General features: G+C 52.3%; 10 protein-coding genes across 10 annotated transcripts; 8 read left to right on the top strand and 2 right to left on the bottom strand.

The window, feature by feature from the left end:
- Window positions 1–45: 45 nt before the first annotated feature.
- Window positions 46–2115, top strand: Triagg1_3821 (uncharacterized protein; the record flags this gene model as incomplete). Its single annotated transcript, XM_062898156.1, has 9 exons — window positions 46–48; window positions 92–168; window positions 491–602; window positions 671–832; window positions 1172–1257; window positions 1340–1521; window positions 1576–1734; window positions 1809–1902; window positions 1953–2115. 9 exons carry the CDS (start codon window positions 46–48, stop codon window positions 2113–2115), a joined length of 1038 nt encoding a protein of 345 aa, XP_062757324.1.
- Window positions 2116–3524: 1409 nt separating this feature from the next.
- Window positions 3525–4091, top strand: Triagg1_3820 (uncharacterized protein; the record flags this gene model as incomplete). The annotated part of the gene is made up of 3 exons (XM_062898155.1): window positions 3525–3736; window positions 3907–3917; window positions 3967–4091. 3 exons carry the CDS (start codon window positions 3525–3527, stop codon window positions 4089–4091), a joined length of 348 nt encoding a protein of 115 aa, XP_062757323.1.
- Window positions 4092–4824: 733 nt separating this feature from the next.
- Window positions 4825–5406, top strand: Triagg1_3819 (uncharacterized protein; the record flags this gene model as incomplete). The annotated part of the gene is made up of 1 exon (XM_062898154.1): window positions 4825–5406. One exon carries the CDS (start codon window positions 4825–4827, stop codon window positions 5404–5406), a length of 582 nt encoding a protein of 193 aa, XP_062757322.1.
- A 554-nt stretch (window positions 5407–5960) lies between these two features.
- Window positions 5961–6438, top strand: Triagg1_3818 (uncharacterized protein; the record flags this gene model as incomplete). Its single annotated transcript, XM_062898152.1, has 2 exons — window positions 5961–6064; window positions 6135–6438. 2 exons carry the CDS (start codon window positions 5961–5963, stop codon window positions 6436–6438), a joined length of 408 nt encoding a protein of 135 aa, XP_062757321.1.
- Window positions 6439–6489: 51 nt separating this feature from the next.
- Window positions 6490–7548, bottom strand: Triagg1_3817 (uncharacterized protein; the record flags this gene model as incomplete). Its single annotated transcript, XM_062898151.1, has 2 exons — window positions 6490–7345; window positions 7403–7548. The coding sequence occupies 2 exons, from the start codon at window positions 7546–7548 to the stop codon at window positions 6490–6492; spliced, it is 1002 nt and encodes a 333-aa protein (XP_062757320.1).
- Window positions 7549–10248: 2700 nt separating this feature from the next.
- On the top strand, window positions 10249–11427 carry Triagg1_3816 (uncharacterized protein; the record flags this gene model as incomplete). The annotated part of the gene is made up of 2 exons (XM_062898150.1): window positions 10249–10310; window positions 10398–11427. 2 exons carry the CDS (start codon window positions 10249–10251, stop codon window positions 11425–11427), a joined length of 1092 nt encoding a protein of 363 aa, XP_062757319.1.
- A 411-nt stretch (window positions 11428–11838) lies between these two features.
- Window positions 11839–12801, bottom strand: Triagg1_3815 (uncharacterized protein; the record flags this gene model as incomplete). Its single annotated transcript, XM_062898149.1, has 1 exon — window positions 11839–12801. The coding sequence occupies one exon, from the start codon at window positions 12799–12801 to the stop codon at window positions 11839–11841; it is 963 nt and encodes a 320-aa protein (XP_062757318.1).
- Window positions 12802–13244: 443 nt separating this feature from the next.
- Window positions 13245–13810, top strand: Triagg1_3814 (uncharacterized protein; the record flags this gene model as incomplete). Its single annotated transcript, XM_062898148.1, has 2 exons — window positions 13245–13382; window positions 13475–13810. The coding sequence occupies 2 exons, from the start codon at window positions 13245–13247 to the stop codon at window positions 13808–13810; spliced, it is 474 nt and encodes a 157-aa protein (XP_062757317.1).
- Window positions 13811–14329: 519 nt separating this feature from the next.
- On the top strand, window positions 14330–15799 carry Triagg1_3813 (transcriptional regulator family: C2H2 zinc finger; the record flags this gene model as incomplete). Its single annotated transcript, XM_062898147.1, has 1 exon — window positions 14330–15799. One exon carries the CDS (start codon window positions 14330–14332, stop codon window positions 15797–15799), a length of 1470 nt encoding a protein of 489 aa, XP_062757316.1.
- Window positions 15800–19383: 3584 nt separating this feature from the next.
- Window positions 19384–22370, top strand: Triagg1_3812 (uncharacterized protein; the record flags this gene model as incomplete). The annotated part of the gene is made up of 4 exons (XM_062898146.1): window positions 19384–19435; window positions 19578–19954; window positions 20318–21644; window positions 21742–22370. 4 exons carry the CDS (start codon window positions 19384–19386, stop codon window positions 22368–22370), a joined length of 2385 nt encoding a protein of 794 aa, XP_062757315.1.
- Between the last annotated feature and the right edge of the window lie 237 nt (window positions 22371–22607).

The raw sequence follows: 22607 nt of genomic DNA, 5'->3' as shown, positions 1-22607 counted from the left end.
TTCCGGTCAAGGAGAAGAGACACGTCTTGCTCCCTCTCTCTCCAAATGGTCTGTTTGGTCACGATACCAATATGCCTAATGCCTCTTTTAGTCCGACTACGACACTGTAGGAGCCTTCCCGGTGCAAGAGGGGCTCTTCCAACGCCCGGACTGGGGCCACGCTTTCGGGTACCACATGACTCCTTAAGCCTGAACAGCGTCTCATCGAAGACCAGGCCATGGCGATTGTATCAGTCGATCCAACATATAGCACCATACAAAAGACGGTCGAATACCAATCAATCCATTGTCACCAACAGCAAGCGCGGATCGTATCTCCATATCGGGCTGGCTTTTCGTCGAACAAAAGAAAAATATTAAAAAAAAAAAAAAACCTCCCCCCAGGAATAGGAAAGGAACAATCCGTGGACAGAAAATGGACGCAGAGTACGAGATGGCCCAAAGCAGCAGGATTCAACGGTCGACAACGGCCGCTAACACCTCTTGGTAGGGATGGCACCGTTCCTCTTGACGAGACTTATGCAGAGACGGTCAACCACCACGGTCGAGTCTTCCAGCAGCATGCTCTAGCCAGCAAGACATATTTTGCGCCGATCGATGAAGTATGTTCTTGGGTATCAAAACGCAAACCCATACTTGGCCCTCGTTCCCTAACAGGGTGGTGAAACAGGAAGAAATGACGCGACTGGGAGAAATGCACTCTATGCTCCGCACCGTGTTCGATAACAGATTGATATTCCCCCCCGTCAGCAAGCCTGAGAAAATACTTGAATGCGGATTTGGAGCAGCAGATTGGGCTATTGATGTTGCTGAACACTATCCAGATGCAGAGGTGCGTGCTCAAGTCTGTTATTTTGACCCATTTCCGTGAGCGGGACAGCGAGCCAAGGCTGGAAACAACGACTGCCACATCAAGGCGGACTAAAGGCCAAAACATCTTCCTTGGCTGATTGAATTTCCATCGCATGTTTTTGGGCGTGTTGTTGATGACGTGAATGTCGAAGGCTGTGCCCCAGCGGAGAACCGTCATGCGGCTGTCATGGTTGATTATGTAGAATGCTGCAGATGCGTTGAATAGCTTCAGTCGTCAGGTCATCTGCCCAGCCATGGGTAGATAATCTTTGGAGAGAACGGTCACATCGATGGTAGAGGCGAGCTAACAGAATAGCAGGTCGTGGGATTGGACATCAGCCCGCATATGATTCCTGAAGTGCTGCCCGATAATCTGGAACTTCAGGTTGACGATCTGAATGGAGAGTGAGTAACGTTTTATATTTCCACCTCCACCTCTTCCTCGATAGCGAAGAAATCATCAGCTGAGTGCTTTGCAATGTCTTAGGTTCACGTTTCCATCCAACTACTTCGATGTCGTACACAGCCAGATGATGGCAGGCGGAATCCATGCAACACGTTGGCCAAGCTATCTGCGGGACATGTACCGCGTCCTTCAGCCAGGTGGCTGGTGTCAACTGGTCGAGATATATTTCAACGCTCAGTCGGATAACGGGACGCTGTCGGCAGGTGGGTAGGCCCGTTACCAGGCCCCAGATGAGCTTTGCTTGCTGAACCAAGTAGACCACGCACTTTCGAGATGGTCAAGCGGATACCTTGACGCGATGCATCCTCAAAAGGACCCACGAGCGGCTCTGCGTCTAAAGGAATGGATGAGGAGTGCAGGCTTCACGGACATTGAGTCGCGCCTTCTGACACTTCCCATGTGCCCATGGCCAACCGGTATGTCAATGATGGAAACTGCTTAGGCTGCTGAGAGGCAGAAAAAGAGCAGGATTTGACGTGACTGGCTGCAGATCCCCGCGACCAGCAAATTGGTGCCTTGAACGTCAGCAACGTGAGTCAGCTGCTCTATTCGACGGGCTTGTATCCATTCACACAGATGCGAAAGTGAGTCCCCACCGCTGCTCTCTCTTGGTGAAGGCTTCAATGTCAACTAGACGTAAAGAGCCAAACGTTGACATGATTTTGGGGGACCGCAGTATGCCAGCGGAAGACTTTCAGCTCTTGGTGGCTCAAGCGAGAAATGAGGCCAACAATCCTTCATACCGGGTGAGAAAATTTCCATCCTCGGGCGTCTTTACTAAAGAGCAAATTGGCTGACCAAGGACTTGGCAAATCGCGCGCAGGCCTATTTCCCTCTGTAAGTCAAAATCAAACATTCCTCGACGCTGAGAGGCGGGACGCTGGCGGCTTACCCATGACAAATGCAGATATGTGTTTATCGGACGAAAGCCGCACCCATGATAGATTGACCAGGGCTATGGTCACACTGTGCGATTGGCGAACGAGGGATGGATGGGGAGCCCAGCACGGCGGGAGGCGAGTGCCTGGCTTGGGGGCAGACGTCAAGATGGGAATGGCCCCATAGCCAGGGATCCATGCCGGGAGAGGCATGCAATGCGTCTGGGAGGATGGGATGTTTCAACGCCAATCATCGAAGCCAAGACGGCTGCAGATTTGTCCACGATTGGTACGGACGATGGAGAATGGAGGAGTTGATGGTGAGTTGCAAGGGAGAAATGGAGATGCGAAAATTATAAAATCGGTGCACCGAAAAAGAAAACGAGAGAGGGTGAGGGAGATTGACAAGGCGGTTGAAAGAAGGTTTTAAGGGGTGGATCTGGGGAAGGAAGGTGGCGCCTTAGCATCTGGTTCCTGCCTCAGCAATAAGCGTCAGATCTTTCTCCGCCCGTCGGCAGGCACTGACTTACCATTAAGGCAGCTGCGCCTATTGCATGAATCAGTCTGTGTGCCTTCCCAGGGGCCTGCAACGGAGCTTTGTTGGTTGGGAGGGCAAGAGACAGCATCTCATCAGCCAACTTGCCCAAGCAAGGCAACGGGGCTCTGGAGCATCGTGATGGAGAGTCCTTGACCAGATCAATCAACGTCTTTTGCTGCCTGCTGCTCTATTGCTTCCAGTCCCCAACGGGTGAAAACGTATCCGTGGATCTTTATTCAAGGTGCGTCGGTCGTGCTGTACACATGTTTGGACAGACGAATGTGCCCGTTGAGAAGCTGCAGATAACAGCTGCCCGGGATCCTGGTTCGGTCCAGGGCTTCTTGTTTTTCCCTCTTATCTGCAACTGTCATCTTCTGATGCTACTAATGGGTTTTTCACCTAGGTACTAAGGTGACTGGTCATTGTGCCAATCTATCAACTTCTTTGTGCCCACCCATTTCACATGTCTCATGAAAGGATCAAAGGGAACACTGACTGCCGGGGTATTGCACAGCTCGATGCTAATTCCAAGTCCATTCTGTTTTTTTCCATAGCTCTGCTTCAAGGCTGACCTGAAAAAGTACGCACACGGGAAGGGGAGAGGGGGGGAGAAAAGGCACGCGTTGTTTTGGCGTTGACCCTACCGGTTCAGGGGCCCAGAAAGCGAGGACATGATACAATACGCACGGCAGGACAACGCCCGTCTACAGACTACGGATACGGTTCTATCACCGTAAAACCTGCCAATCCCATTCTTCACCAGGCCGGTTTCAGCTTAAGCTCGCTACCAATGCCGCGGGATCCCTCAGACGCGAGCACCTGGGAGCGAGTAGGAAGCGAAGCCGCTGTTGGTCAAGCACCCGAACCAGGAGCGGCAAGCGACAACTCCAGCACGATATCCCAGGGCGAGCACGTCCGTTTCCGCGCCGTGGCATCCACTCGTGCGCAACATTCCTTCTTTGGGAGGGGCGTCAGGCCGCAAAGAGGGCCTTGGTCTGTCAGGTATGTCTGGAGTGTGTTTCGTGCTGCTCCGGGCTCTTTTCTGGAGCAGTATACGCATTCATGCCTAACAAGCTGCAGGCAGACCACACGAGTTAGGACAAGTACCGCCTCAGCACGGCACACGAACTAGGTAGTGCTGCTAGCATTGCCAGGGACTCTGTGTGCTCTAGGTTGCAAGGGGGTTAGCAGCAGCACAAAAACTAGCTCGGCCTTGCCATCTTCTCCTCCAGCGATCTCCCTTGGGCAGGTCGCAGAGGCTACAGCGCCGGTTGGCATCCTCTCAGAGTCGACCAAAGGCCAAGACGCCACCCTTGACGGGGCAGAGGGTGACGGGAGCGGGTTTCATGGGCACTGATGATGTGGTTAGAATACCACCTTACTCGTACATGCAGGGTCACCATCCTAGCCGGGGACTTTATGCAGATAATATGCCCTGTAACGTTATGTATACAGACCAGACTGTCAGGGCCGCAGGAAGATTTCGATCCAATGGAAGCCGATTGTTGTGTCCGGGGCTGTTCTTCTCCATGCTGGACTATGGAGCACGTCTCCGATCGAAAACCCCTTGATCATGTGCTGAAGGAGTTGCTAGTGGTAACTCGACGTTGCATTGGCAATAGATCAGGTCTGAACAGGCCAGATCCTAAGCGCGGAAGCCGATGTTTGTCAACGCCAAGGCATGTGCAGAGGTGGGAACAGACAGGTGTAGTTTATAAGGCACAGCTACTTACTATCGGTTTGCGGAATATGCTTGCCGACGAGTTTTATACTAGGTACCTTGACCTCGATGGTTCTGAGTTGGTTGCTTTTTTAGATGGATTCGGCTGTGGATTAATGAGAGCAGCAGCCCATGGATTGAGCCTACCCTGTAGCTCCAGACTAAATCGAGCAAGCTCTAATTTTTTTTGGAGTACCTTTACTGACAAGCTCCCCTCATGCTTGTATTGATTGATTCATTCCTCTACCATTCTTCTTTGTCTACCAAGCAAACTACATACCATCCCCCCGCCTTTGCCTCTCTCTCTCTCTCTCCTCCTCACAAATCCCTTGCTCCCAGCAGTAACCCAATGGCAGCCTCAAAGTCATCAATGCCTCTCCTGGCAGCCCTTCGATGCTCGCGACAAGCCCCGCGGCGGTTCTCACGGACGCAATGCCTCGCCAAGTCGCCTCGATTCTACTCAACAGACGCTGACGCTCCGCCGCCATTGCTCCAAAAGCTAAAAGGCGACCTCAAGACGGCCATGCGGGCCAAGGACGCCCCCAGGCTATCCGTGCTCCGAGCCATCATGTCCGCGAACCTCAATGCCTCCAAGACGACCTCCCCGATCCGCACCGACGTCCAGCTAGTCGCCCTGATCCGAAAGCTCCAGAAGAGCGCACGGGATGCCGTCGCGGACGCCCAGGCGGCTGGGCGGGACGACTTAGTGCAGAAGGAGAATGAGCAAATCTCCATCTTGGACGAGTACATTGCGGGGAGCGGCGTGCAGACTCTGGGTGAGGCTGAGATCAAGGCTCTCATCACCCAAGCCATTGAAGCTGCCAATGGTGCTGGCAAGGGAGGCAAGTCTCTCACGGGAGAGGTGATGAAGCGCGTCAACGCTGCTTTGGAAGGCAAAGATGTGGACAAGAAGTCGGTTGCGGCACTGGTCAAGGAGCTGACGAGCCAGTAAGAAAATGCGGATATAAATCTGTCTGTGTATTTCCATGTACAATAGCAACGTCAACGATAACGACAGGTGGTGGAGGGGGAAAAAGGGAAGACAATTGTAAATTACAACGGATCATCAACTCTCAACTGTATTATCGGTATCGGGAAGAGAAAAATTGGAACACAACATGTGAATAGCGAAATTGAAGAATAAATTGATGGTTCACTATGAAATATATGAGAAGCGTATAGCAACGTCTTATTTCACATCGACAAAACGATGCGGAACGTATATACACGTCCGGTCCGGAAAACTATCCATCTTTGGGGCTAAGCTATCGACGCCAGCCTCACGTGGCGGGCTGTATGGGGGAGTCACAAAGGGCGTACAAGTCGAAAAATCTACAGTATATATATATATATATATATAGCAATATGAGTCACGCCCAACCCTCTTGGATTAACAACTGAAATTCTAGTATTATTATTTTTTCATTTATTAACTATTGTATAATTCATTGTTCCCTTTGCTGCCTCTCCATAACTCGTATACTACCTACTAGGTACCTACACACAATGCCTCGAGAATTCATTTCCTCCGGATTCAAATTTGAGGGCGAAATCGGTTACTCCCGAGCTGTCGTCGTCGATGACTTTGTATTTGTATCGGGAACCACTGGGTACGATGCATCGCTTCGACGGCTCTCAGCTCTTGATTTGACTTGAAAAATAACAAATAATGGCTTGCAGTTACGACTATGCTACTGGCGAAATCTCTGAGGATGTCGTCCAACAGACTGAACAAACAATGATCAATATCGACAAGGCCCTAAAGGACGCCGGCTCCTCCGTGTCCGAAGTTGTTCGTGTGCGCTATATACTTCCGGATCGGTCCGAGTTCCCTCTCGTTTGGCCGGTATTGAGAAAGTGGTTTGGCAATGTACGGCCGGCGGCGACAATGGTACAGTCTTGCCTCATGGTTGATGAGATGAAGATTGAAATCGAGGTCACTGCAAAGAAGGGATCGAGCAATGATGTAACCACTTTTGTATAGGGGAGTTTCGTCGTGGAGGGCTTTGTCTAGAATATATCTGTGTATTGAACTTCAATAGACCAAGGGCGCAACAGCTGCCCCGCCAGCAAATACGCTTGCAATTGTAATCATGCTGGACAGCGATAGCAGTGACATGCCGCTGATGCCATGTCCAGATGTGCAGCCGCCGGCCATACGCGACCCAATAGCCATAAGCGCACCTCCGGCCATTGCAAACACTGGTGGCGCCTCAAACACGGGAGCGTTAGCCAGTGATGGCACGGCCTGAAGCATTCCCCAAGCTCCAGCCGTCATACCGCCGGCGAAGAGAATGCTGCTATATGAGATGGGTCTCGTGTTGGGTTCTGCGCCTTTAATCAACCACCAGAAGTAGTTCCCAAACTCTTCATAGGCGCTAGAAATGCCTACCATGGACTTTCTGGTGATGATTGAGAAAAGCTGTGAGAGGCCGATGATGAAACCGCCTGTTGCGCCGAGCATCTTGGCTCCGGGGAACTTGGGAGTATAGATTGTCGTTGCCGCGAGGATCGAGAGACAAACAGTTTCGAAGAGAAGCAAAGTGACACCTCTACTTAGACCAAGTTGATCGTTTGCGGTCACTGTTATCGGGGTAATGTTTGCTCTCTCTTTGTTCTGCTTGACCATCTTGGAAAGAAGCCCAGTCCACAAGAGGCCACCAAGTATGGCTCCGTTCAGGGCATGGAAACCGGTATGGACACCAGCAGCTAGCTGAGGATACAGAGTCCCTGGACATGAGCCTGACAAGGACATGCCGGCACCGAGGAGAGCGCCGCCGATGAGGTTACCGTCGTATCTAGAGAAGAGACCTATCGGCGAAGAACTCCTGGGCTTGAGTTTCACGTAGTCGAGACGCTCTGCGATGGCATATGCCGCTCTTTGATCACCACTGGTTAGTTGTGCGTATAGGAAAAGCCTCATAGAGGCATTTTAGGGAGCTGCTCACGCGCTGGTTGCAGTTGCGGCTAGAAACGCCTGTGCCATGTGCCAGTTTTCCCACTTCATCTGGGCGATGACTATGGCAGGATCGTGAAAGGAAGCGGCCATCATGGCCGCCCCAAAGGCAGCACCGGATAGAAACGACGTTGCCATTATTGGAATGCTCAAGGATGTTGGAGATGGTTTAGTATACCACAGCTCAGAAGCAAAGAAATAGACTTCTCTCTGCAGCAAAGTTGAATAGTGAACGAGGGGGCACTGGAGGTCTTAAACGGCCAGGAGATGCTATCTCAAATATAGTAAAGAGATTAATAATAATGGCAAAGCATGCAAGGAGGCTCGGGGAACGACACGTATAGCCCCTACGTTATTAGTCGTGGGCGATCGTATAATCCTCAACGGCTCGTCGGGCACTACTTGGAAGACTCTGGAGAAGCCTGCACTCGGGCTTCTCATACTATGAGTGAGACTTTCATTATGAGTAAACACTCCCTTGCCATGACACCCCGTAGCCTGTATCAGTCATCGGAGCCCTGATCAAGAAGGACAACGACTGTATGAAAGAGTCGGCGACAAGTTTTGTTTTAGTGGACCCCCTGTCATTGGCCACGATCGCCGAGACCCCGAAATCGACGGACCGGAGGCTGGAGGCGCAATTCTCGGCGACCATGGCGTGCGTGGCGTGTATGGCGGGATTTAACCAGTCCAACGTTTGGACACCAACGTTGAATTTGTTTCAGCAAGGTTTGTTGCTTAAATTTGCACATATTGGGCTCAGCTTGCTAATAGCCGTTGGACCCTGGCGAGAATCATGGACGGTTTGGTAGGGTGGAGGCTGCACTGTTGCCTTGACCTCTATATGAACCATCATGCGGTGTGATATTGATTACATTGGCCAAAGGACTCACACTGGCTTTGCGACTCGACCACAAATAATCGGTAAAAGGCCAGAGAATGCTTTGGGCGCGAGTCACACCGAGAGAAGGATATCGGCGATGTATAGAGGGAAACGGGGATGAATGCGCTCTGCCTTTCGTGTCTGCACTTGAACAATGTGTAGCCGTACGACTCAATCACGTCGGCGACCAGCATGATAACTAATCTTCAACTTGGCGAGGAGCTTTGACTGAAGCGGATGATCGTCTTGGGATGCCCGTAAGGGGTCCTTGTTCGCAGGGCCACCCTGTGGCGCTGACAGCAACTACATACTAAATTAGCTTCGACAGGTCGGAGATTTTGTCCTAGCTCTGAGCGTCGGTGAGTACGAGTACAGAGGAATACCCACTCGGGCTTTGGCAAATGTTAAACGAGTTGAAACATGCGGCGGCCACCTCAGAGGCCCTGTCGACTGCGTGTAAAACGGCGTACAACCATACCGGCGAGGGGCATCGAGGGAAGCGACTCGATAGGCGATGAGGACGAAGGAGAAGCTTCACTCGGATACTCCGTATGATTTGCCGTAAAGAGATACGCGGCACCTATGTAGATATCTTTTGTTAGCCGTCTGCGTTGTCTTCTGAAGGGATCCTGCTCCCCGAGTGCCGACCGAAACTCGTAGGGTTCAACCTCACCTGTTGGATCACGGTTCTCGGTGGTCCATATGCACTAAGGAGACGGCAGGGATTCCTCGCTAGGGTCGTTCTATCCGGTTTCTATCCATAGTTTAAGGGCGGCATCTTCCACGGGCACGCACAGCGCATCACGGGGGACAGCTTCTCCAGTGGCTTCCACTGTCAGACTCGGGAACTAGACAAAACGTACTCGTACTGCTTACCGGCTCGGGAGAGCGCCGATGCCGGACGCTTCTCCGGTAGACCGAGCCGAAACGGAGAGCCCGCGGCTCTCCAGTCCCCAAAGGCGCGGGCTTTGGCCCATTGAACCCGTCCTCTTCTTCCGGAGCGGCGGTGGTTGTCTTGTCGATCTCACGCTCCAGGAGATGTATATACTCAACCAACCACTGTAACGCGGTCGTTGATATGTGGGGTGTCGTCGACGCGGGCAAAACTTCTTGTTATTCCCGGATTTTGAATAAAGGATGCAGTATAGCTTTGCAGTACGATGGGGAGATGATTTTGACGTTTAGGGAGACACGCGTTCGAGGGGGGAGAGGAGAAGCAATCAAGAGTCACGACCACGAGATACCGATACCCAGGTACATGTACGTACGGTATCGAAGGGGGAACCTTAGGTAATCAGGCAACTGAAGGAATCTGCAGTCTACCTCATTTGTCTGCCTCAGATGTCCGTCTTTGCAATTGTTTGTACAAGAAGTGCAAGATGATGAATGCGATCCGTCCTTCTTTCTGCAACTTGGGATACGGATTCCAATGTAAGGTGTCCATATGCGGAGGGTGACAATGCAGAATGCACTTTTAGTACTAATGCAATATCCTAGGGATTAATCAATCAGAACATTTCTCGGCACTACAGCGACGGCCGGTAATCGCAATTGAAATTCCCATTACCGCTCCAATTGGATATTGAGCAAGCAATAGGGAACGTGTAGATTGAAGATCAAACTCTTCTCTTCTTGATGGCTGAGGATGACAAATGCAGCGAAACTGTAACCGAGGTCAACGCGGTGAGTCGTGGCGGGGTTGATGTCATAATAGGCAATTTGCTACTGTTTAGGTGCTGGTATAAGTGAGTGAGCCCTCAAGGAGGAAATTGTTCCCGCCCATTCGTCTGGCTATAAAGTTGTCAAGGTGCACACTATATAAGCATTGTAGTTCTGTGCTAGGGAGAGTCAATTGAATTTCGCGACGATTCGTTCATACCAATTGATTTTCAAGAGAAGAGAGAAGAGAGAAAAGACTCGGTTTGAATCTCGCTGAAACAAACACAACCCCCACCATGCCGCGAGTTCTCACTCTACAACACATTGAAGGCGGTAAGCCCGGAGAAGTCTACTATCCGTGAGTTTCAAACCCTCTCTTCACCCCAACTCATTCAATCCGACCATTCCAAAACATCAAAGACTCATAATTTTTCTTTCATTATAGCATCCAAATCAAAGAGGTTCCCAAGCCTACTCCAGGGCCTGGTCAGCTCCTCGTCCGCATCTCCGCCGCGGCCCTCAACCACAGAGACCTCTTCATCCGCCGCCACCAATACCCTGCCATCTCCTTCACCACACCGTTGTTTGCCGACGGCTATGGAACCGTCGTCGAGATCGGGCCCAACGTCACTCGCAAGGACCTGCTCCACAAGCCTGTGCTGTTGACGCCCATGCGGGGATGGGAATCCAACCCTGCCGGACCCGAAGACCCTCGCAAGTATGCCGTCATTGGTTCCAGCAAGATCACAGAAGCCGGAACCGGGCAGGACTACATCGTCGTGCCCGAAGACGAAGTCGAGCCGGCTCCGGAGCACCTTTCGCCGGGCGAGGGTGCCGCGTTGCCGCTCGTGGGACTCACGGGATGGAGGGCGCTGGTGACCAAGAGCGGCGCCGCCTTTCCGGGCAGCAACATCCTGGTGACAGGAATCGGAGGTGGCGTCGCGCTCGCTGTTCTCCAGTTTGCCGTTGCCTTTGGAAGCAATGTCTACGTCTCATCCAGCGACCCGGCCAAGCTTGAGCGAGCCAAGGCTCTGGGCGCAAAGGGAGGCATCAACTACAGGAATGAAGCGTGGGAAAAGGACCTGGCTGCTCTCCTTCCCAAAGACCGCCCTTATCTCGACGCCGTGATTGATGGCGCTGGCGGCAAGCTCGTCTCCAAGACCGTCCGCCTTCTCAAGCCTGGCGGCGTCATCGCACAGTACGGCATGACGGTGTCTCCCAAGATGGACTGGTTGATGCAGGCTGTGCTGGCCAACGTGGAGCTCAAGGGCAGCACAATGGGATCAAAGCAGGAATTCAAAGACATGGTGGCGTTTGTCAAGGAAAAGAAGATTACGCCGATTATTAGCAAGACGATCAAGGGCCTTGGGAACCTTGACGCCCTCAACGAGCTGTTCCGAGAAATGGACGAAGGGAAGCAGTTTGGCAAGCTAGTTGTTGAGTTTGGTTCCGACGTCTCCTCTCCAAAGCTGTAAGTGAGCCCGGGGATGAAGAGGACAATGAAAGATGGAGAGACGGGAAAGGCTGACAGTAGAAGAAGAGAGGGATAGAGGTCAAGGGGGGAGGAAACGTGGGAATTGAATAAAGCAAAGCCACGAGCATTTTAATGAACCATGTGATGGAATCTTGGTACATCTTGAACAAATATCTTTTCTATTATACACTCAAATCTGTAGTTTGACACACTGAAAGAGGCCATCTATATTCACACTGCCTTATCAGTGTCCACAAGCTTAGAAGAATGAGGCGCTCCTGTTGTAATGGCCCTCTGTTAAATGTCCCATGGATATTATTGCGGGATTTTTTTTCTTTCCTTCTCTCTAAACAGATAAATAAACGCTCCTAACCGCTCCAACACCTGGTGTATCAAAGCTAGGCTAGCCACCTTACTCAGAGCTCTTCTTCCGCTTCTTTTTGGGCCTGTCCTCTTCTGGCGGCACAAACTCCGCCGCTCGCTCCTTTGCCCTGTCGTCCTTTGCCTGTTTCTGCTTCTCCTTGCGGTCGCTGAGAGAGGCCCTGTCCTTGGCCTCCTTGCTGAGGAAATACTCGCCGCTCTCAATCTGCTTATCAACCTTGCTCTTCTCAGGCGCAGGCGGGAATGGCGTGTAGACCTTCTTGGCCTTGTCTGTAACCTTGAGCGGCACCCGTCTCTTGCTCAGTGTCTTCTTCTTGAAGTTTGGCAGGAAGCGGTCCCAGCTTTCGTTGGCCAGCTCAGGATCCTTGGCCAGCTCACGCTTGATCATGAGCTCTTTGATGTGGTATATGGGATGAATGTTGTTCATACAGTCCTCAATCACCCTCCGCAGCTCTTTCAAGCCCTTGTAAGGCCCCATGGCCGACACTGTGTTACCGTGGACGAGGATATATGTCTCCGTCAGAAGCTCAAGCGCCTTGAGCGTAGAGCCATTAGGCCCCAGTATTCGCTGACGGCGCTTGACGAATCGCTCCTTGTTTCGCACCAGGTTTCGGATCTTGATGATGTCGCACGCAACGCCGTCGTCTAGGATTTTGACGGCCTGGGGAGCAGGGACGCTTCGTGCCAGCAGCTTGATGAGGTCGCGTGCGTTCAAGACTGCAGCGGGATCAAAGGTTTTTCTCGTTGTCTTGACCGTCATCGAACCCTCGACGAGATCCAATGTGCAGGCAATGCCGTGCTTCTCGAGCGCCTTGGTAATTAACGGCCATGCTTCTTTCAGGTAGACTTCGCGGTACTTGGGGAACAGCGTGACGAATGATGACTCCTCGGTGAATGTGCCGCCCGCATTATCCTTTGCGGTAAAGGTATCAACCTTCCACTTGTCGATATCGTCTGTATCCCAAGGCTTGTCTTTCTTGTGTGTGGACGGCATCGTGCTTGAATGTCAAGTTGGATGTGTGCGTGTGTGTGTGCGTGTGTGTGCGGCTACTCGTCCGAATGGCTTGCGCTTGAAACGCAATACAATACAGCGCTATAATGTAGCACTATAACGGACGCGTTTTGTGATGTATAGATGTATTGCGAGGGGAATTTTGTTTGTGAAATGGAAATGCAGAGGTGAGGATATTGCTGCCAAAGAATGATGGATTCTCTGCTTCCAAAATTTTTGGCGGTCTTCCCATGGGCTATCGATAAGATAAAGAAATGGGTGGACCTCCCAGCACCGCACTAGATTGCTTTAGTCATAGTGCCTGGCCAATAGTGGCAGCAGATGCGGGTTGCTTCAAGATTTCCAAAATCTCCCTTGCGAGCAAGAGACGACATTGCGCATCGCCGAAACTCGAGCATTCCGCCTCCTGCAAATTCAATTCCGCCATGTCGAAAGCAAGGGGCGCCGCCGCCGGCGTGGACACCATCGTCAAACTGATTGTGGGAGCCGGCCAGGCCAGTCCAAGCCCTCCAGTCGGTCCCGCGCTTGGTAGCAAGGGTGTCAAGTCCATGGACTTTTGCAAGGTCTGTCACTCCATGTTTTGCTGCTGGATTCGATCGATATGATGGACAGCTATTTGGTACTTGAGACGAACCCGAGGCTGACTTTCACGTAGGAATTCAATGCCAGAACAGCACACATCGTCCCTGGCACCCCCATGCCATGCCGGGTCACGGTTCGACCTGATCGGTCCTTTACGTTTGACGTCAGAACGCCCCAGACCTCATGGCTGCTGCTCAATGCAGTGGGAGCGCCGACGGGCAAGAAGGGGAACAGAAAAGGCGTCAGCAAGCCTGGACATGAGACGGTCGGCACCGTCAGCTTGAAGCACATTTACGAAATCGCAAAAATCAAGCAATCGGAGCTCAGGCTGTCTGGCCTGTCGCTGGAGGGGCTGTGCCGGTCCATCATTTTCCAGTGCAAATCAATAGGGATCAATGTGGTGGCTTAACGATACCAAGGAAGAATGAAAGAAAAAGAAGAAGAAGAAAACCGGCGTTTGATGATGGATTTTGTGATATCGGCATATCAAAACAGGCGGGGTCGGGAGCAACGATGTGTATAACATGGCAGCAGGTATTGCGGGATTGCGTCGAGATGTACGATGAAGGTTTGAACAAGACATGCAATAGATACTTATTCGGCTTCGTTTTTCCTCCGACTCGAGGCTTCTTTCTCCCTTTCCCCCCTTCCCTCTTGTCCGCCTTACTCCTCATTTGGCACGTGAATTCGAAACGAGGTACTAACTTGATGTATCAATCAATGCTTGTCCAACAACAAAGCATCACCACCAATCAGAGCGGCAGTCTATACAATCCAGCAAATAGCAACGGCTGCCTGGAATCAGAACGCAATGGCGGTTTGTTTGTGAGCCTCGCCATCGAGACTCGCCTCCCGCCGCAGGACTGCAGGACTGCAGGCCGCGTACCGGCCGCCTGACATCGCGTCATCCGATTCGCTGCAGGCATCGATGCCTGAACAGGGCATACTCGCATCCGTACGAAAATATACATTGAAGTTTGTTCGATTTGTGGCTTATCGAAAGCCACGCCCCGCGCCTGGAAGAGCAACAAGGTTCATCAATGGATGGTTAAATATCGCAGTCCGGCCGAAAACATTCCTTCAATTTGTAGGCCTCCCAGACCTTTGGAGCCTAAAACAGCAGCGTCTACCCAGCCCTCCGTCCAACGTCGCTCACTTCCAACCAGAGCCCTATGACCAGCGTCAACTCCATCTCCAGAATACAAGGAGCACGACGAAGCGCACAATGCCGGGCTTGGAATGCACATGCGGCCGCCCCTTCCGCAGCGAAGCAGACTTGAAACAGCATAGACGGGCTAAATCTCGTTTTATTTGCCGCCGCTGCAACAAATGTCTGGCCTCGGCCGAAGCCCTCCAGGAACACAAGGCTTTCCACGCGACATGTTGGGAAAATCCACTCAAAGACATGCGATGGCGTTGCAACGACTGTGGAGCGGTATTTGAAAGCCGAGCGGCTTCGAACCAACACGTTCAAATAACGGGACACGCTACCGAGTTTCGCTGCTGTGACTGTAACAAGGGCTTCAAGAGCGAGAAAGCTCTCATCGACCACCTAGGAGCCAAGGACCATGGGACGCCCGTCGCAAGGCCACAGAGAAGCAAAGAACCCAAAGAATACAGAGAATGCAAAGAATGCAATCGTACTTTTAAGAAGGTCAAATCTTTACAGCAGCATCTGGATTCCGTCATTCATCGTCCAATTAGCAACTTGACTTGCATGGCGGGCAAGATTAGTGGCGTGGAGTGCAATGCCCATTTCCGGAACCCTTCAGCTCTCATTGCCCACATGGAGAGCGGCACTTGTCGGTCGGGCATGGACCGACAGAAACTCAACAGGCTGGTGCTCATGCAGGACACCGAGAATCTCATCACCAGTTCCGACGGCAGCTTCGAGTCCTTGGGCTGGGCTAGCCTGGATAACGAGCCCGAACTAAGCTGCTCCGGGGTTATGACGCCAAGCACAGATTCAGGCGAGGGTGTCATGCTGACGCCTAGTAGCAGTCAGATGGATTTGATGGGCCTCGTTGCAAGAGATCTTGCCGGACTCGATTTATCTGATACGGATAGCAACTGTCCAGAGTTGCCTGCCAACGGCATTTATCTTTGCCCCCTCTGCCCTCGCAGCAAAAGGCGCTTCCATGGAAGAACAGCTCTCGAGCAACATATGCAATCGCCTGCTCACAAGCCCAAGATTTTTCACTGTCCTTCAATCCTGTTCCAAGGAAACTCTGAGAAATCCAGGCCGAGTATGAAGGAATTTTCAACAATCAGCGGGCTTGTTGCTCACATCGAGAGCGGTGCGTGCCGTGGCGGCAATGCTGGATTGCGTACAGTGATGCAGTACATGGAAGAGAGGCTGGAGGACATGGGAATATCGTTCAAGCTGCTGAGCGTATAATACGCTCGTGGACTAGCGACATCTATGTGGGTTTATATGAAGTAGTGGCAAGCAGTTGACGTGCCTCTGCTTTAGACGGCTGCTTCTACTTGCCGTATCCTTTACGCACGACTTGTTTTTACAGTCAAAGAATGGTCAATGTTGATGACTTCACTAGTTAGCCAATAAAGCACTAACAATTTTACACTGTCAAACTGTCTATCAAAGATAGTAGCGAAACAAGAAGACTTTATGCCTGGGCAACATGGAATTAGAATCCGCATTTCGATATTAGAACATCGCCCATGGCGGCTATCAGCCGGATCGGAAAATACTGAACGGTGGGACTATGAATGAACCCGAGGAACCTCTGCCTGTAGATGGTGGGCCATATAAACTCCCGAATGATGATGTGTATTTAGCAATTCAAGCATCGTGAGGATGGCACGTCCAAACTTGACTGAACCCACCGTGTGGGGAAGCATGTATCGAGATGATCGTCATAGAGGATAAAAACCCGTTTCAAGTTGTTTCTATATATACCTACACATATATGTATCCACCGCATGACCTCTCACAACTAGCACTTGATACCTAGTCAAAGACCACCATTCACCATGGTTATTCATGACTGGATGGACGTTGCCCACCGCTTACAAATTTAGCCCTCGCTTTCCGCTCTCGGCTAATGTTGGACGGCATCTTTGGAAGCTGGCTAGAGGAAGATCATGTTACATGGGAGGGAGATCAAGCCCAAGTGGCGATCAAGCCCCACTTGGAGACGGGCTTGTCACGGGAAAGAAAGCCAAGATGGCCGTGCAAGGTTCATGTTATCCTTGAGAATAGCGAGTTGATGCCGAATGAGGCACGTGCGTTCTGCAGCAGAGCCCGGCATTGCTGCTACTGTAGTAGTAGGTATTAGCAGGCGGCAAGCAAATCCCGTTATCGAAGCATGCCGTTTAAGCGTATGCCAATGATTCAGCTGTCGGGCTAATGCAAGAAAGATTTTTCTTCCCCTTTGTCTTGTTTGTCTTGTTTGTTGGGTGGCGAGAGGGAGGATGGGGATGGCTACTTTTACGGATACACGGCGATCCCGAAAGGCTAGAATCCAACTCTGGAAAAAGGAAATTAATGGAAATTGATTGCGTTTGGTTGTTGTCTGGACAGGCGGGAAACCACATGTAGGTACATACAGACTTGCAAAGAGAAAAAAAGAAGGAAAGAAAGAAAATATGCCGGCAGATTGATTTTGATTGCCACCGGCGGTTGGGAGAATGTCCACCTGTGGGGCCGTCTGGGATGTCGATCGGGAGAGGCAACAAGCAAACGGACTGTAGATACATACAAGTACGAAGTGTGTACTTGAGGTACAGTACCTGTACAGATATCGTGACGCAAATCTAACTGGGTTATTACTTGTACATGTATCGTATCGTACAGCCAGGGATGGGACGCCGGATTTGTCCTTTGATTGATTCTGCCCCCTGCCACGACGGGCCGACTTGAGCAGTGTGCGGCAATTTGATATTACTACGACGAGTACTACCATCCAAGTTGGTTCCAGATAGCTGGTCCTATCTACCTTGCTACCTTATGCTCCGTCTCAGTTGTGTTGGGCCCAATGCAACTCAGGTGAGACTAGCCGAAGGAACAGCTGGATGCAGCAACCCATTTCGAGCTTCTCGTTGCCCAGCTAGTGCCAGTGCCAGCGCCAGCGCCAGAGCCCTCGGTGTAGCTATATGCGAGATATACTTGCAGCAGATTACAAAGCAGACCAAGGCCTCTTTGTGGGAGTCGTCACATCACATCACATCACATCGAACGAGATGATGGGCCAGCGGAGGAGAGAGAGGACGCCTGTTGCCCTGAAAACAAGAGACACATCATGGAGGCGGGAGTTGAATCAGCCGCTACCCCGGTTGCCAATCACGGCCGCGGCAACGCTCGACGTGCTTGTTCCCGTATCCACGCCACGGAAAGCTTCATTGAGAGAATTGGGAGGATCCAGACGCGGGTCACAGACCATCCGTGGGGTGGGTAATGCCTACCAGGCACTATACTCGTACTACTTGCTCAGCACTCCTTACTGTACCTCGTACAAGGGCCAACTGACTGCAAGCATCAGGTCGATTCCCTAGACGGGTAAGTCGTAGTCACGCAGGGAATAGCACTAATACGGCACGATGCGGTATAAGCACAGAGCTCGGTGCCGAGGCATGTCATGCTGGCTTTGGACAAGGTCAGGTAAGGCATCGACGCCCTCACGATACCCGAATTTGGGCGAACCTTGGTTGGATAAATAGGCAAGTACATGTATTGATGGACGTGCGTGCATCCGACAGCCGCGCAGCTAGAATCTGCCCAGCGTGGCGCTTGAACGATTCCGCAACTCCCGGGAGCTGTAACCACAGGGCATCGTATCCGATAGAGTGCCAATGGCAAGGATGGGGGAATTTTCTAGATTGCGCCTCGAAGGAACAGACAGCCCGTCACTTGTAGATTTGGCCAACGGCATCGGCGATGAGCCTTGGCCCCCTTGTACCCCCAGGTACCTTTGCCGTGCTGCCCGTCAGAGAGGTACCGCCGCGGGATGTATCGTGGGGCCCAGCCATCTGTATTGGGGCGCTCCTCGCGGGTCTAAAGTTCCAGCTGAGGCCAGCGCGGCGGTACCTCAAAAGAGGGGAAAAGGTACGGCTGCTCGGGGTTCCTTGACGGAGTGTCGAAAAAGCCGCTGCCCACTGCAAATTTCAATGTGCTTGGGGGGGAGGACCCCTTGTTGCCTCAGTTGGACAGTCAGTACCTCCTGTACCTGTACTTGGTGCCTATAATAAACAACAAGACGAGGGGGGATTGTCAAAGGGGGAGGCTGTACAGCAAGTGACTGTACTCGTGCATGGACGGCTTACAAACGTTGAAAGACGGACATGTTCCACGATATACTGGGTAATAGTAATGACAAACACCAAACGACAACATTGCCCTTTTTGGGAATATTTGCCTTGCGAAGATACAGCCGTTGGTAAACAGCAACCAGCTTGGGTACTTGGCAGTACATTTCTCCCGTGACCGCCTCCTGCGGCTGATAGGTCCTTTACATCCTGTGAAAAGCATGTGGCCGCCTGCAGCACCCGAGCGCAGTACCTGTACCGGTGACGCAGCGCCTCTGTCAGGTATCGCGCCCCGTCCGGCCAAGGTACTCACCTAAGGTACCTGTACGTCGCCCAGCTCTCACGTACTGTACCGTCGTCACCGCGCCTCCCTGCAGGCCCCCCCGTATTTCGCAGGTACAGGCCGTTTGGCGGCGCTACCTCCGAGGGTACGGACTCCGCGCTGTACCAGTACCTGTGCATTGGGCAAGTGGCCCGGAATCCCCAAAGCCAAGCCAGCCCCACCATCGGCCATTCTTTTCCATCATCGCGCAACCGAAATCGAGTCCAAGGGAAGAAAAAAAGGCGTATCGCTAGGCCACGGGCTTGCGCTGCGCTACCCGCCCCCCGGCCCTCAAAACTTGACTCCCACAAGGTTCCTGCTTCGGTGCCTCTGGGATCTTCGTGCGCTGCTTCACTCTGCGGGCAAACAAAGGCTTTGTGTTTTCGACCTGCTCCATGGCGTCGTCAGAGCCTCAGAAGGCGCCCTTCCAGCAGGAAGCCGCTGCCTGTAAGTTTCCTCTGCGTGTCCGGTGCATCCGCTGAGACGCCTCAAACGCCCTCCCCCCCACCGATTGCATCGATTGAATTTGGCGATAACGAAGCAGCTTGTCTTTTTTTGCTAACCTTAACTCAATTCTGCCCTTGAATAGACGATACTTCTTCTGCCGCTGGTACTGGTACCGCTGCTGGTACCACTGCTGCTGCTGATTCTGGAGCTGCTTCGTCCCATCAAGTCTCTCGATCGCCGTCCAAGGAGAGCTCCGGCAGCAAACCTCACGATGGTCCGGCCTCTGTCCGCTTCTCCTCCGCCGTGGAGGAGATTGAGCCCACGGCTCCCGTTGCGCAGCCCGCCGCCCCGGCTTCCCTGAAGACGACGACAAACACCTCAGACCGCTTCGATACCTTCAACGAGGTTGCCGCCGACCAGATCAAGGCGTTCCAGAAATCCATGAATCATGGATTGCCCCTGCAGGAGCGCCGGATGAGCACTTTTGGTTTCGAGGCCTTTTCTCTGCCTGCGTCAAGGGTAAGAGCTCCATTGTTTTTTTTGCTCCATCTCGTGATTATGAATGGTCACTTTCGTCTTTGACAAGCTATTTTGTTTGCTCGTTTGTTTTGTTTCCCTTCTTCTACCCTCTTTGCCCTCCCCCTCCCCCTTGCCCGTTTGTTTTGTTCTCGCTGTTTTTGATATAAGCATCGGTTTGCGTCCGTCAAGTAAACGCGGATGCGTGCATGCATCTAATCAGCGCCCCGAATGTTTGCAATCCCGACTCATTTCCCCGGGTCCCCGGCCACCCCGAGGCTCAGCATCTACTCGTCATCATCGCCTGCGTTTCTCTTCCTGCCAACCCTGCTCCATTCAGTGGCTAACCGCGACGCCTTCCATCAGGTCAATTCCCGTGAAGATGCCTCAAATGACTCCACGAGACTCCCAACGCCAAACTCATCGGGCTGGCAGTCTCCCCATGGGAGCCCCCGGCTTTCGGCCTTGGCCTCTCCCCCTTTGACGCCTGCTGGATCAGATCCCGAAAAGAGGTTAAATAAAGAAGGCGCCGTAACCAGCGCTCCCACCTCGGCCGTCAATGATTCTCACCTCATTACTCCGCAGCCGTCCACCTCCACCGATAAGACTCTTACTCGCACTGCCGATCGCAAGGTTCTCACTCATCGACCAGCGTCCTCGGACCACGTCATGTCCAGGGCCTCGTCTACTGATGAACAGCGCGGAGGGTCTAGGGCGCCGCATCGGCAGGACATGTTTTCTGTTGGGCCAAGCTCTGTCCCGGTATCTCGGGAATCAAGCCCCTCTAGAAGCGCGGCATCGTTCTACTACTCCAAGCCAATGGCACCTGGAGGCGACGCCAACGATCCCTACGCCAAAGGCCGCCGACCCCCTCAGATGCAGCACCCCACCCGCCATTCAGTCGACCCGCGGTTTGTCTTCTCCAGGAAGAAGAAGCACGGAACGTCTCCCACGTCGTCCAAAACGAGCCTGGGAATGTACACGCAGCAATCCAAGCAAAGCGACGATTCCGGATCCAACGACGGTGCACATGGCCATGCGGCAACGGGTTCCATGTCTGATCTAAAGCGATTCTTCCGAAAATCGGGCCACCACAAGAAGCGGGACGTATCGCCGTCATCCATCAAGTCATCGTCCAAGTCCAGTCAGGCCAGCCGCTCCACCCAACAGCTGCCCTTTGGCGACGACCACGGCCTGACGTCAAAGTACGGCAAACTCGGCAAGGTATTGGGGTCTGGCGCCGGTGGATCCGTCAGGCTCATGCGTCGAACGGAAGATGGCACCGTCTTTGCCGTCAAGGAGTTTAGAGCACGCCACACGTATGAGACGGAGAGGGAGTACAACAAAAAGGTGACTGCCGAATTCTGCGTTGGATCGACTCTCCACCATGGCAACGTTATCGAGACGCTGGATATCCTGCAGGAAAAGGGCCGCTGGTTCGAGGTGATGGAGTATGCCCCCTTTGACCTTTTCGCCATTGTCATGACTGGCAAGATGTCGCGCGAAGAGATTCGGTGCAGCTTCTTGCAGATCCTCAACGGCGTCACCTACCTGCACAGCATGGGTCTTGCGCATCGGGACTTGAAGCTCGACAACGTGGTTGTCAGCGACAAGGGCATCATGAAGATTATTGATTTTGGTAGTGCTCATGTTTTCAAGTATCCCTTTGAGAGCGGTTCTGTCCCAGCAAAGGGTGAGTCAATTTTTCCCCCATTTCATATATATCTATCCATATATATATGCATCTCCTCTTCCCCCCTTACTTTCCAGTACTAACAGAATTCATACAGGCATTGTTGGCTCCGACCCGTACCTCGCTCCCGAGGTGTACGACTCCAAAGAGTACAATGCCGAGGAGGTCGACATCTGGTCTCTCGCCATCATCTTCTGCTGCATGACCTTGCGCCGTTTCCCTTGGAAGATTCCCCGCATGACGGACAACTCGTACAAGCTCTTCGCAGCCAGCCCAACCCCTGGACACGACCCTGGCAAACTGCTGCGACCCAAGTCTACCAACGACCTGTCGTCTGTGGCTGCTCGAGAATTCCTAGCCGACGATGATTCGAAGCCTCCCATCAACCACGCACACAGGAGGCAAGACTCTTCTGATACACCCCCACCCGAGCAGGAAAAGCTCCCCATTCCCGGGGTCAACGTCACCACCGACAAAAAAGAGGTCATCCGAGGTCCCTGGAGAATTCTTCGTCTGCTCCCCCGAGAAAGCCGTCACATCATTCATCGCATGCTGGACATCAACCCCAAATCTCGTGCTAGGATGGGTGAGATTCTGGAAGAGCCGTGGGTGGCAGACACGGTCATCTGCCAGCAAGTGGATAACGGAGACGTGATTCCCGCTCCTGACCACAAGCATATTCTGGAGCCGCCAAACTCTCAGCCACCTGCGCCGAAGAAGGCATAAACTGCGAAACCTTGTGGCGGCTTTGATTCTTTGATTCTTTTTTTTTTTTTCATCCTTCTTTTTCATTTTCACTCAAACACATTACAAACACATTACTCTCTCACTTTGACAACCCGTCATTCTTTCTGTCTTTCTCCCCCTCTTTTTCTTTTTTTCATCTTTTCTTCTTTTTTGGTTCTATTCATTCCATCATTTGATTTGGCGTTTTGGATTTACACAGGATGAAATTGCACAATA

This window comes from Trichoderma aggressivum, assembly GCF_033847375.1.
Source record: "Trichoderma aggressivum f. europaeum strain CBS 100526 chromosome Unknown scaffold_011, whole genome shotgun sequence".
NCBI lineage: Eukaryota > Fungi > Ascomycota > Sordariomycetes > Hypocreales > Hypocreaceae > Trichoderma > Trichoderma aggressivum.
This window is presented reverse-complemented; position numbering and strand designations above follow the sequence as displayed.